The sequence below is a fragment of the Pituophis catenifer genome, unplaced genomic scaffold, assembly GCF_029215685.1.
Source record: "Pituophis catenifer annectens isolate HBS135680 unplaced genomic scaffold, rPitCat1.0.hap2 SCAF_17, whole genome shotgun sequence".
In the NCBI taxonomy this organism is placed as follows: domain Eukaryota; kingdom Metazoa; phylum Chordata; class Lepidosauria; order Squamata; family Colubridae; genus Pituophis; species Pituophis catenifer.
Window position 1 is genome coordinate 893982 of NW_027256897.1, and position 12925 is coordinate 906906.

Genomic DNA, 12925 nt, shown 5'->3' on the forward strand with positions numbered 1-12925 from the left:
GCGGGATATAAGTCTAAGCGCTATTGCTGTCATCGAGATAGTCCGAAGTGTGGGAAACGGTCCTAAGTCACTTTTTTTCAGTGCCTTTGTAACTTTGAACGAAATGTTGTAAGTCGAGGACTGCCTGTATTCAACTCAACCAAGCCTTTTCCCTCCCTCCTTCTCTCTTCTCCTTCCCCCCTCCCTCCCCCCCCAATAGATGCACTTTCTGTTGGAGGCTGTCGCGGCGCTGAACGCGTAAGGACGGAGGGGAGACATGTCTCAGATGCTGCACATCGAGATCCCCAATTTTGGGAACACCGTGCTGGGCTCCCTGAACGAGCAGAGACTGCTGGGCCTCTACTGCGATGTCTCCATCGTGGTCAAGGGCCAGGCCTTTAAGGCCCACCGGGCAGTGCTGGCCGCCAGCAGTTTGTACTTCCGGGATCTGTTTAGCGGGAACAGCAAAAGTGCGTTTGAGCTGCCCAGCTCGGTTCCGGCCACTTGCTTCCAACAGATCCTCTCCTTTTGCTACACGGGCAAGCTGACCATGGCGGCCAGCGAGCAGCTGGTGGTGATGTACACAGCCGGCTTCCTGCAGATCCAGCACATTGTGGAGAAAGGGACCGACCTCATGTTCAAAGTCAGTTCGCCCCACTGTGACTCTCAAACGGCCATGATCGAAGAGGCCGGCTCGGAGCCCCAGAGCCCTTGCAACCCCGTGCAGATGGCCTCCATGCCTTACGTCATGTCCCCTTCGCTGCCCATCCCGCTCCTCACCCGGGTCAAGCACGAGAACCTGGAGCAGCAGACGCCGCTGCCGGCCAAGAGGGCCTTGGAGGGGGGCCTGCGAGACGCGGCGGCAGGGAGCTCCTCGAGCACCACGGCGGTGAAGCTGTCCCGCGTCTCCTACTACGGGGTGCCCAGCCTCGGCCCGCTCATCTCCAACATCCCGCAGGCTCCGTATGTCCAGGGCGAGCGGACGAGTCCCGGGGCCAGCAGCATCCCAACCACGGACAGCCCCACGTCCTACCACAACGAAGAGGATGAGGAAGATGACGAAGCCTACGACACCATGACGGAAGAGCAATACGGGCAGATGTACATCAAGTCTACGGGCAGCTACGCAGGTAACCCTATTTTCTTCCCCTTCCCTGTTATTATTAACAGAATAACAGAGTCGGAAGGGACTTTGGAGGTCTTCTGGTCCAACCCCAGGAGACCGTATACCATTGCGGACAAATGGTTGTCCAATCTCGTCTTAAAAACCTCCAGTGATGGAGATTCCATAAGTTCTGGAGGCAAGTCCTTCTGCTGGTTAATTGTTATAATTGTCAGGAGATTTCTCCTTAATTCCTTCTTGCTGGGCCTTCAGGTTCTTTGGAGAACAGGTGGACCCCCTCTTCTTTGTGGCAGCCCCCACAAATATTGGAGCATTGCTATTATGTCCCCCTTAGTCCTTTTCTAGAGCTTTTGTTTACCTCTTCTGAACTCAAAGACATCTGAGCTCCTCTGCATTTATGCTGAGACAGACCTCAAATGTTGGCTTTGGCCATCTTTTGGGTAACACCGAACTGTGGTTCAGGAGAGGGGTGTGTTTCTGACTTTGGGTGGAAGAAATATTGCGCATTTGGGTTTTAACATTGAATGTTAAAAGTCTCTGGTTGTATTTGCAGCATGCTCAGGGAAAGCCACTGCTCTGAGATTCTGAGAAGGCCAACCAGGCGCTCAGAAGAAATGGATTTGGATTGTTTGATTATCATTGTCAAATCTTGGTGGTTCTTCTCCTTCTCCTTCTCCTTCTCCTTCTCCTTCTCCTCCTCCTCCTTCTTCTTCTCCTTCTTCTTTCCCCCTTCCGTGGGTTTAAAGAGTGAGGCACAGATTCCTCAACCCCAATATTGTTTATAAGCAGTAATGAAACTGAGCCTCCCTAGAGTGAAGGGCCTCTGGTGGCTGCAGGCAGTCCTCGAGTTACGACCACAATTGAGCCCAGAATTTATACTAAGTGAAACATTTGTTAAGTGAGCTTTGCCCCATTTTACGACTTTTCTTGCCGCCGTGGTTAAGTGAATCATTGCATTGGTTAAGTTAGTAGCTCGGTTGTTAAGTGAGTCTGGCTTTCCCTTTGATGTTGCTTGTCGGAAGGTCGCAAAAGGGGGAGGGGGGGTGACGTGACCCCAGGGACACTGCAAACGTCGTAAATATGAATCGGTTGCTCAGTGTCTGAATTTCGATCCCGTGACCCATGGGGGTGCTGCTGCAGCGGTCGTAAGTCCGAAAACCGTTTTTAAGTCACTTTTTTCAGTGCCATTGTAACTTCGAACGGTCGCTAAAGGAGCAGTTTTAAGTCAGGGATCACCCGTATAGAGTTTCTCCCTCCTTTCTTTGTTCTTGCAACCTGCCTGTAGTGATATATTTGATGGAGACCTTCTACCATGGCTCCTGGGACAGTCCCTGCTCTATAATTAAGCCTGAGAAAAATGTTCTTCTTCATCTTAGAAAATATATATATATATATAATAATGAGCGGAAGAGGCTCTGGAAATAGATACCCACTCGTGCGTGCCTAACCTGGGATTTCCTAACTGCAGGAACCGAGCCTCTGATTTGGGTCGCTGTGTTTGTCTTTCAAATTGATAAGCATCTTGGGCTATTTTAAGAGGGAGAAGCGGAAGGCAGAAATCCTTCCCCACTTGCTGGTTCCCATGAGAAACCTCTCTGGTGGGAGGGAAATGGATGCTGCCCAGGGAAAACCAGAGAGGAAGGATGAAATATCACTAACAGTGGTTGGACCAAATGCCAGTTTGTTATAAACCCCCCACCCCACCCCTCCCTTACAGGGAGTCCTGACGGCCATCGAGCCCAAAACTCCCATTGCCGAGTGAGATTTTGCTCCGTTTTATGCTCCTTTGGGGCTGTGGTTGGTTTGTTGTTAAGCAAATCATGCGGTTGTTAAACGAATCTGGCCGCCTCGTTGACGTTGCTTGTCGGAAGCCAGCTGGGAAGGTCGCAAACGGTGGTCATGGGATATAAATACACGCCAGCTGTCCAAATTTTGATCATGTGACCCTGGGGATGCTGCAGTGGTCGTAAGTGTGAAAAACGGCCGTAAATCACTTTTTTCAGTGCCGTCGTAACTTCAAACGGTTACTAAACAAATCAGGGACGGCCTGTGCATTCAAACCTGCACATGGTTGAAACAATGGGAGGCTCAACACGAGTGCAGTACAGCCTGCATTTTCAGCTGCTGCTCCTCCTCCAGAATAAATATATAAATAAAAATAATTTATGTACCAGATGAGAAATGTAGTAGGTCTCCAGGAATCCGAGCATTGCAGGACTGGCTTTCTGCCTTTAAAATCTACCCAGAATCTATTCCAAACCAGGTTGCCTGCAGAATTGCGAGACTTCAGCTCCCATAATTCCCGTCCAGCAATGCAGTTCGCCAAGCATCTGAATTTTGAATCCACCCGCCAAGTAATATTTCTATGAAATAATCACAGATCCAGTTTGGTTTAGTGCTTAAGACACCAGGCTAGAAAGCCAGAGATGGTGAGTTCTAGTCCTGCCTTAGGCGCGAAAGCCGACTGGATGACTTTGGGCTACTCACCAGGAGACGGGGAGTTCTAGTCCCACCTTCTTCAGGAAAGCCGGCTGGGTGACTTTGGGCTAATCAGTCCAGAAAAGAGCCGAGGTGCAAGAACAGTTTTTCACACTGTTCCCGAGTGTGACTTTTCTCCTCCGCCTCCTCCTTCCCAAGGGCCTCCAGAGAAGCCGGAGCAAATTCCCGTGGAGAGCCGCTCCTGCGTCCTCATCCGGCGCGATTTGGTAGCTCTTCCGGCGAGCCTGATTAGCCAGATCGGTTACCGCTGCCACCCGAAGCTCTACTCGGAAGGCGATCCTGGAGAGAAACTTGAATTGGTTGCAGGTAATGTGTGAACAGGGCCTGCATCTGGGTGCAAAACGAGGCCCGCTTTATGCCATGAGCCCCATAAACGTTAAAAGGAAATTATAATCATCAGTAATAACAGATGAAAGCCTGAAACTCACAACCGGTGAGAAACCGGGGATTTATCAAACGGTGTAATTGCTCTGCTGGGAATTATTGATTGACTTAAAAAAAGCATCTAATTGAATTCCTTCACAGGGCCTTGAGTCCTTAGCCTCTCTCCCTTTCTCCTCTTCCTCCTCTTGTTCCCAGGTTCTGGGGTTTACATCACCCGAGGGCAGCTCATGAATTGCCACCTCTGCGCAGGTGTGAAACACAAAGTCCTCCTTCGACGCCTCCTGGCCACGTTCTTCGACAGGTAGGATGGCCGCGTCACCTGCACAGCTCTTCAATGTTTTGACCGGGTAAAAAAAATACTTTCCTACAGCCAGAAAAAGGAACGTCAAAGCACTCCGGAAACCAGGAATTGTTTTAATTTTTATTTATCTATTTTGTTTGTATCGCAGCATTAATAGTTTTACAAATAGCTCAAGGCAGTGAACATAGCCAACACGCTTTCCTCCTCCTCTTTTCCCCATAACGACCCTCTGAGGTGGGCTGGGCTGAGAGAGAGAGAGAGAGAGAGGGACTGACCAAAAGTCACCCAGCTGGCTTTCATGCCTTAGGCAGGACTAGAACTCACCATCTCCTTAGCTGGCTTCCATGGCTAAGACGGGACTGCATTGGGTTCCATGTTTAAACTGGGTTAGGGTGGATTAGGATCTGCCTGAAGCCCTCCGGCTCTTCTGTCCAGCCGTGGGAGATAATGGCTGGCTGGAGGTTTTGTTCTGAGGTCAGAGAGGTGTCCTTGCAGCTCCCAGAATTCCCCAACCAGCAAGGCTAACTTGTAAATTGAGGTCTACCTGTAAGGAAGTATATTTTCCTGAGGTTTTTTTCTCCCCCCCCCCTCCCTTTCTTCTGGAAACAGGAACACTTTGGCCAACAGCTGCGGAACAGGAATCCGTTCTTCCACCAGTGACCCCAGCCGGAAACCCCTGGAGAGCCGGGTACTCAATGCTGTGAAATGTAAGTAGGAGGATACAAGTGGCCCTTTTGGGCCCAGCTAGGTGGGAACAGGGAGCTAAGGAGGGAGGCAAGGAAGGAGGGAGAAAGAGAGAGAGAGAGAGAGACTGTAGATGAGAGAGAGAGAGAGAGATAATAGAAGATATATGATTGATAGAGAGATAGAGCGGTAGAGAGATGATAGATAGATAGATAGATAGATTAGATAGATAGATAGATAGAAAGAATAGATGATAGATAGATAGATAGATAGATAGATAGATAGATAGATAGATAGATAGATAGATAGAATTACATAGGTGGATGGATGGATGATAGACGGACGGGCAGGGACTCTGAAGCTATCCCCACCATGATCTGTCTAGACAACCAGAACTCTCCTCAAAGTCCTTTCATGCCCTTGATTTCTTGATCCTCGCTTACCGGACAGCACTGAGGGAAACCTCCCCTGGCTGTAATTGCCCAGCCCGCCCCTTGAGCCCCCCTCGCAGCCTCTTCCCTCCCTCGGCTAAACCCTCTCCCCTCCCCCCCTGTCTTTGCAGTGTATTGTCAGAATTTTGCCCCCAGTTTCAAGGAAAGCGAGATGAACGTCATCGCGGCCGACATGTGCACGAACGCCCGGCGAGTGCGCAAGCGATGGCTGCCCAAGATTAAGTCCATGCTGCCCGAGGGGATGGAGATGTACCGGTCTGTCATGGGCTCCACCACCGCCAACGTCCTCCTGGACCCCGAATTCCAGCCTTCCAGCGCTCAGATGTTTGAACAACGGATCTATGCGGAAAGGAGAGGGGATTCTGGGACGATTGTGGCCCTCAGAACTAACACCGTCACGGTCGACCAGAGCAACGGGACCGCCCCCTTGTTCGAGCCGAGCGAGGAGGGCGAAGGGGCCAGCTCGGTCATCCAGGAGTCGGCCGGCCCAGAAGCCATGGCTTCCGATACCCAAAGCACCTCACAGCCCTTTGAAGAAGGATCGGGGTCCCCCGCCCGGCCGGAAACTCCTGCGGGGCGACCGGAAGCGACCTACGGGGCCCCCTTATGAACCAGACCGCCACGGGTGGGGAGTCGCTCTCTGGAAGGATCTGTAATCCTAAAGCTGCTTGCATGTTCTTATTAATTAGAAAAGAAACAAACAAAAATCAACAACCCCCCATATGATCAAACCATTTACCTACTGAACTGCTACCGTTGCCTGAGAAAATTTGATTTTTTGAGTCTGCTCGTGTCTTTAGGATCGACGAAGTTGCCACCAAGGTGGGAAGAGCCCCTTTGTTTCCCAGATTGGTACAGAAAGGAGTAGCGGGGGTTCCTTTCCTTCCCCCCCCCAAAAAAAAATAAGGAACGAGGCTCTCTTCACCCGCCTACCCACCCCACCGCCGTCCTGTTTAGCAGCAAAGAACCGGCCATCTGGTCTTGGGAGAAGTTAGCTGTGATCGTTATCCTGGTTTGACTCGCTTCAGTTTGACGCAGGTGCTTGGCTCAGATCTATCTTGCATTGTTGAGCAACATGGAAAAACTCCCTGAACCACCATTGTAGTAAACGGGGAGCTACGTTCCCCACACTCGTGGACATAAAAAAAGTTGGGATATCTTTCCTTTCCTCTCCTCCAACTTCTCACCCGTTTTCTCCTTGCGTTTTCTTCCCTGGTTCCCGGAGGGCAGGACGAGACCAACCTCCGTCTGGTCCCCTGGCATGCTTGCAAAGAAAATGATGACCGGCTTCCTTTCCGTTTGCGAGGAAGCTCTGGCCCGAAAGCATTCTGGGTTTGAGGTAGCTTTGAGGTACCTCGGTTTCCTACCTAGAGCGGTTTCAAACTTGGTCACTTTAAGGCTTCCAACTCCCAGGATTCCCCGGCCAGCACGGAATTCTGGGAGTTGAAGTCGATCCGTCTTAAAGCGACCGCCAAGATTGCAAAGCATCGGTCTAAGGCCATTTGGATCAGGTCCTGCTTAGTTGCTCGGGGCAAAATGGAGATTTTGGGGGGTGGGGGTGATGTATGGTGGGAACCATAGGCTTTTGGGCTCTTTCTTTCTCCCAGGAATGGGGGAGCTGCTTCTAACGAAATGCATGCTATTTGGCCACGGAGGTTACTGTAGCTCGCATGGATTCCCCCCCCTCACCCTCCCCCCCCCCACCCCCGGCTGTGTTTGAGTCTAACTTTACGAGAAAAATGAAGAGCCTTGGTGGTGCAGCGGACTAAGTGCTGTTAAGTGCTAGCACTTAGCTGCCAGCTGCCTGCAATTAGCGCGAGTGCAAATCTCACCAGGCTCAAGGTTGACTCAGCCTTCCATCCTTTCGAGGTAGGTAAATTGAGGACCCGGATTGTGGGGGCAATAAGCCAGCTTTGTATAGAACAACGCCGCTTGGGGGGGGCGAAAGCCCTAATAAGCAGGTATATACATAAAAGTATGCAGGCTATTGCTAGAATGCATTGTAAGCTGCCCTGAGTCTACGGAGAAGGGTGGCATATAAATTGGACTAATAAAATAAATTGCTCGCTTTGCGTCGGGGATTATGCGCCCTAGGCGAATAGCCGGCTTCGGATTTCCCCCCCTCCTCCCCCCAATCCATTCGGTCATTCTCCCAATCTACGACGGGAAGACCTAATCCTGTTGTGGCGGCTGAGCTTTGCTTTGACAAGGTTGAGGTTGCGATAGGCATTACAGCTGCCAACTGTGGCTGCTCTGCTTGGCATTGAGCTTCAGGGAGATGAAAAAAGAGCCTGCCTCCTCTTGGGGATTTCAAGGACTTTTCAATTTATTTTCCTGGCAGCAATAAGAAATTAATTTAAAAAAACAAAACAAAAACCTGCCCCAGCCCAGCTTACAACGACGAGATCTCCGCGTGGTCTCCTTTCCCTTCCCCTAACCAAATCCACCTGCGCTTAGCTTCTTTTGCCGTCGGCCACGGGGCTGATGGCCCATCCACCCTGCCCCCCCCTCCCCAGTAGCTGTCCTAGCCCCCACCCACCCACCCACCCCTGGTAAAAGTCGCAGGACGGAAGCAAATACTTGAATGGCTCAGAACAGGATCCGAAGAGAGCATCGCGTTGCACAGTTCGAATATATTTTTGTACCAAGCACAATTTTATGTACGTCTTTCTTTGGGGGGGTGGGCGAGTCGTTGGGAGGGAGGGGGAAGAGTCAGGCTTTTGACTGTCAAGACGAGAAGGAAAGAGGGAAAAGGAAAAACGAAGAACCTGAAGACAATGTGAAGAGTTTTAAGGCAGGGTGGGGTGTTCCCAGTCTTTGAATGGGGAGGCCAGCCACTTGCACTAAATGACCCCCGAAATGTGAGGCGGGGGTCCTTGGTGGCCCCCCTCGGAGGCTTTTCTCCTTGCCAGCCAGAAAGGAAAACGGTGAGAACCCCTCCCCTCCAAAAAGACTCTTGGCCATGAAGGACCTCGAAACAAAGGGGGAAATTAATCACAATCTGGTTTTTTTCTCAGTGCCTTATCCTATTCCTCCCCATGGAGAAAAAAAAAAAAGGTTTGATTTCAATAGCCTATCAAATTCCTTTCTCCATTCCTCCCCCCACCCCCCATTCATTGACCATGCCCTTCCCCAACCTGGCGCTCCCGTCTTGGGTTGGATTCCGACCCCCATGCTTCCCAGCCAGGTGACTCCGGGAAGGGCATCGGTGCCCGGAAGTTGTTCTCGGACTGTAACGACGCGTCCTGTGTGAGGCGGGAACGACCCCCCCCCTCCCCCCGTAGATTTAACCTAGGAAAAGAGAAAAATACGTATTTATGGTATGTCTGCACCTTTATTCTGAATGCTTGACTGTTAGCAATATTACCTGTGTATATTATATTATATATATATATATATATAAATATTATATATGTATATGAAAAGTTATATCAAGCACCTTTTTAAAGAAGAGAAGACTGTAAAAAGAAAACTCGGATGGACTTTAGCGATGGCCACGATTGGGAAATCCTGGTAGGAGCTCGTCCCATTTTCTGGGATTTTGAGGGTCTCCGGTGGCCCTTCTCCCCAATCTGTAGTCTTCACTTCCATGGGGGCAGACAAGGGAGAGGGGCTGCCCTCCGAAGCCTCCCTTTGGGGTCTACCACAAAGCCCTTGACAAATTGAAACTTAAGGTTCCAGAAATTCATTTTCATTCCAAAGTCGGTATTAAGCCATATTCTGGACATTGATCATTGGTTTCCTGTTTCTCTTTTTGCTTTAATTTCTTCAGCGGGAAATGCTTTAAATTCTACTCTGAAATTGCTGTAGAAGCAATCTGGATGTTAAAATAAATCATATCACACAGCTAAATCTTCCTTCCTTCCTTCCTTCCTTCCTTCCTTCCTTCCTTCCTTCCTTCCTTCCTTCCTTCCTTCCTTCCTTCCTGTTGCCTTCATCTCCTCCTTTCTCTGCCTCCCTCCCTCTCCCTCCTTCTATCCCCTCCTCTTTCTTTCACCTCTGTTCCTTCTTTCTTTCTGATTTCCTTCTCGCCTGTCCTCAGATTTGCTCTTAGGGTTTCCATTCCTCCGTTTCTTTTTCTCTTTCTCCCTGTGTTCTCTCTTTTTAAACGTGTGTCCCCAAAGCAACTTGGCTCCAAATTGACCTCAACTTTAAAATATCGGGCCCTTCTCTCACCGGCCCCCAACTACAGCCCCAAATTGTGTTTTTCTGCTGTATACCCCCCTCTCCCCGATGTGGCCTTAAGAAAGACACCTGTAGATCATCCTTAGCTTTACAGGCATAAAGTTTTATTTTTCCTGCCTGTTTTCATCCGATGCCCTCCGAGTGTAACCCCAAGGCTGCTGGTTCTGTCACTCATTTTCTTGGGGTGAAACCTGGCAGCCATTGGGGCAAGCAGTCTCCCTACTTGCCAGGTGGTCTCAAAGAGAGGAAGAGACCCTTGCAGTTGGATGGCAGAGTGGGCTCCCTTATAAAGACTACAGCAGTTAGCCCCCTGAAAGGGCTGCAGAAAACATGGCAGCTCTCTCCCCTTGACACCGATTCCTGCAATTTCCTTTTGCAGACTTTTTGATGGCCTGCCCCTCTCTAGATAAATTACCCCCCCTCCAAAACTGGTTGCGTGTAGCCCTCTGCAGGACTGATGCCATTCCCAGATGTAATTCCATGTGCCCAGCTATTGCAGAGATGGCCGCACCTTTCTCGAGGACATCTTTGCTGGACAAAAGGCTCAACCCATCACATTTCTGCTGTAGCTGCCCAAAAGGCACAAGGACAAGAGGGACATATTTTGGTCTGTTCTTCCAAGATGATGTATGAGTCTCACCAAATAGGATCAGTTCAGCAGTCGTAATAGTTGCAGTGAATTTAAGGCTCCTTTTGGGGTCGGGGGTGGTGGTGGGGTAGATTAAAAAGTTGGGAGGTCCAGAAATGCAAAATATAAATAAACAAATTAAAAAGTCTATAGAGATTCTCAGTCATCCAAGTCATGGTTGTCCCAAAAGTGCTTTTCAAGAGGCACCTGCCACAAAGTCCAATTGCCTCTTGAAAAACACCTAAATAAAAAAAGGGGGGAAAATCCATTTAATGTCCATATTCCTATACTTCCTGCTGTGAAAACCCCTTTTATCCAAATTTGCCAAAACCTCTTTTTTGCTAGGATAGAAGCAAAATTCACTGGTGCTTCGAAACTTCTCCAAACCTTTTAAGGCTCAAATCTGCTCTCCCCTCCCCCCACCTTTTTTGCACTTTTGCGACCAAAACTGGGAGGGGGAGGGAGGGAAAAAGGGTGGGCGAGGGGGCCAAACCTTGCAATATACTATTTTTTTGAGCGTTCCGAAATTATTAAAAAAAAAACAACCCAGAAGTTTATGCGCAAGTTTATAGATATTTTTAACTTGAATCTTTGGATGGCACTTGAGTCTCAAAACTGTCAATCTTGGCAATTGTCGGAAAAGCATCTTAAGGGAACAACGATGTTCAAAGAGCCTGTATTAAAGTATCCAATAGTACTGTAATTCATGACTGTTAATAATAAAAAATAATAAATAATAATTCCAGTGCTTAGAGGGAAGTTTTTGCAGTGCTGCCGAAAATTACGTTTCAGCCGTGCTAACTCACTTCTTTTCTGTTGGTTGTTTACGTGCCATTTCTCTCATATCTAGCTCAAGACTGTTACGTTAAGCCTTGATTGATGATCTGTTAAACCGTCACTGCATACAAGTTCTAAAGCAAGGTTTAAAGTCATCCCTTGGCGGAGCTCTAATAGGAGTTTCAGAGTTTGGTCAGACCTATTTCATACACCGTAAAGGAAAAAATAAATTCCATTAAAATGTGATACTGAATGAGAAAATGCTTTGTAAAATTCACATTTACAAAATAATAAAGTATGTTGAAAATTACACCTCTTGCTCCTATTTTTTTCCCAGCGTCTTCAAAAGCCGCTCAGAGTCGCCTGAATCACGGGATAGGCAGGAAATAAATTTGATAAATAAATTAAAGCTTGGGATAAAGCACCCCAATACAGCACTGCCAACAAGGTGCATTTGAATAGCATCTGTTTGTTATGATATGTTTATCCCACCTTTTATTATTTTATAAGTAACTCAAGGCAGCGTAACATCCCTAATGCTGCTCCTGCTTCCTATTTCCCCCTGCAACAACAACCCTGTGAGGTGGGTGGGGCTCAGAGAAAGGCCCTGGCCCAAAGTCGCCCAGCTGGCTTTCATGCCTAAGGCGGTACTGGAACTCCCCGTCTCCTGGCGATTGGCCCACAGTGATGATTATTAAACATGTATGCTGCCTGGCTCTCGGTGATTCAACTCAACAATGCAACAAAGGCATTACAATAAAATAGATGCAATAAAAAATAAAGATAAAAGACACAAGTGCAATGAAGTGAGGCTCTCTCTCTTGCTCGCCCAAGACTCGGGGGGAGAGCCGGGGGTCTTCACGACTCTTGAGCAATAGCAGAGACGGCGGGACGGACCATCCAGAATTGGGGGGGGCAGCCTCATGTCAGAAGGCGCTTCTGGGGTCCCAACATCGGAGAATGGAAGAGGTGGCGGGGCATCAGCTGTGCAAAAGCCACCTTCCCGGATGGGCAGTTGCCCGGCAGACTTCTAACTTGGTTAGTGGGCTATTTAACCCAGTTCCCGAGCTTGCACATAGGAGGTGTCAGGCAAAGGAATGGCAGTTCCTTCCTGCCTTGTCAGGACAGCTCTTTGCCTGCAAGCCAGAGGGGCAATGCAATCGCTGAATGTCGTCTTCTTCTTCTTCTTCTTCTTCTTCTTCTTCTTCTTCTTCTTCTTCTTCTTCTTCTTCTTCTTCTTCTTCTTCTTCTTCTTCTTCTTCTTCTTCTTCTTCTTCTTCTTCTTCTTCTTCTCCTCCTCCTCCTCCTCCTCCTCCTTCTCCTCCTTCTCCTCCTTCTTCTCCTTCTTCTTGTATTCCCGCAGGTGCATTCCATCTCTGTTTTGGACGCCCGCAAGGTCATCGGCCATTGACTTCTAGTCGGTAGGCAGTCTTGGCCACGGTGGAAGGTGCTGCTCCCAGGACGGGTCCATCCCAGCAGAGTCAGCCTTCGCTCATCTTCTCTAGAATTGGTGCCACACCAAAATGTTGTCTTAACGGTGTCAGTTGTGATGCGGTCAAGAAGATGCGCGATATCCAACGGGCTTGAACGCCTTCCCCTGCCTGGAGAATAAGAGAATCCGTATGCAATGGGAAGACTTGGGTGGGTGGGTGGGGGGCTTTATGGGGGTGAGCCAAAGCTGAACCCCAAATTTTTTAGGATCCGCATAGAAGCGCGCTTTACGAGGCTGCAATCCCTGCCGCGGGCGCTGGGGGCAGCAAAGGGGCGACCGTCTCTTTCTCTCTCTCTCTCTCTCTCTCTCGTGGTTTCCCCCCCCCATCAGCGAGCCTGCAGAGCGGAAGGGGCGGGGCTCCGCGGCCGGGACTGCAACTCCCGTGGCGCCGCGCGGCGCTCCCATTTCCGGCGCGGGGGGG

The 12925-nt window shown here is 49.5% G+C and overlaps 1 protein-coding gene across 1 annotated transcript; it reads left to right on the forward strand.

Moving 5' to 3' along the window:
- The first annotated feature begins 256 nt into the window (after positions 1-256).
- On the forward strand, positions 257-6620 carry NACC2 (NACC family member 2). Its single transcript, XM_070955613.1, has 5 exons — positions 257-1109; positions 3740-3907; positions 4181-4286; positions 4896-4993; positions 5533-6620. The coding sequence occupies exons 1-5, from the start codon at positions 257-259 to the stop codon at positions 6030-6032; spliced, it is 1725 nt and encodes a 574-aa protein (XP_070811714.1). The 3' UTR covers positions 6033-6620.
- Positions 6621-12925: the final 6305 nt, after the last annotated feature.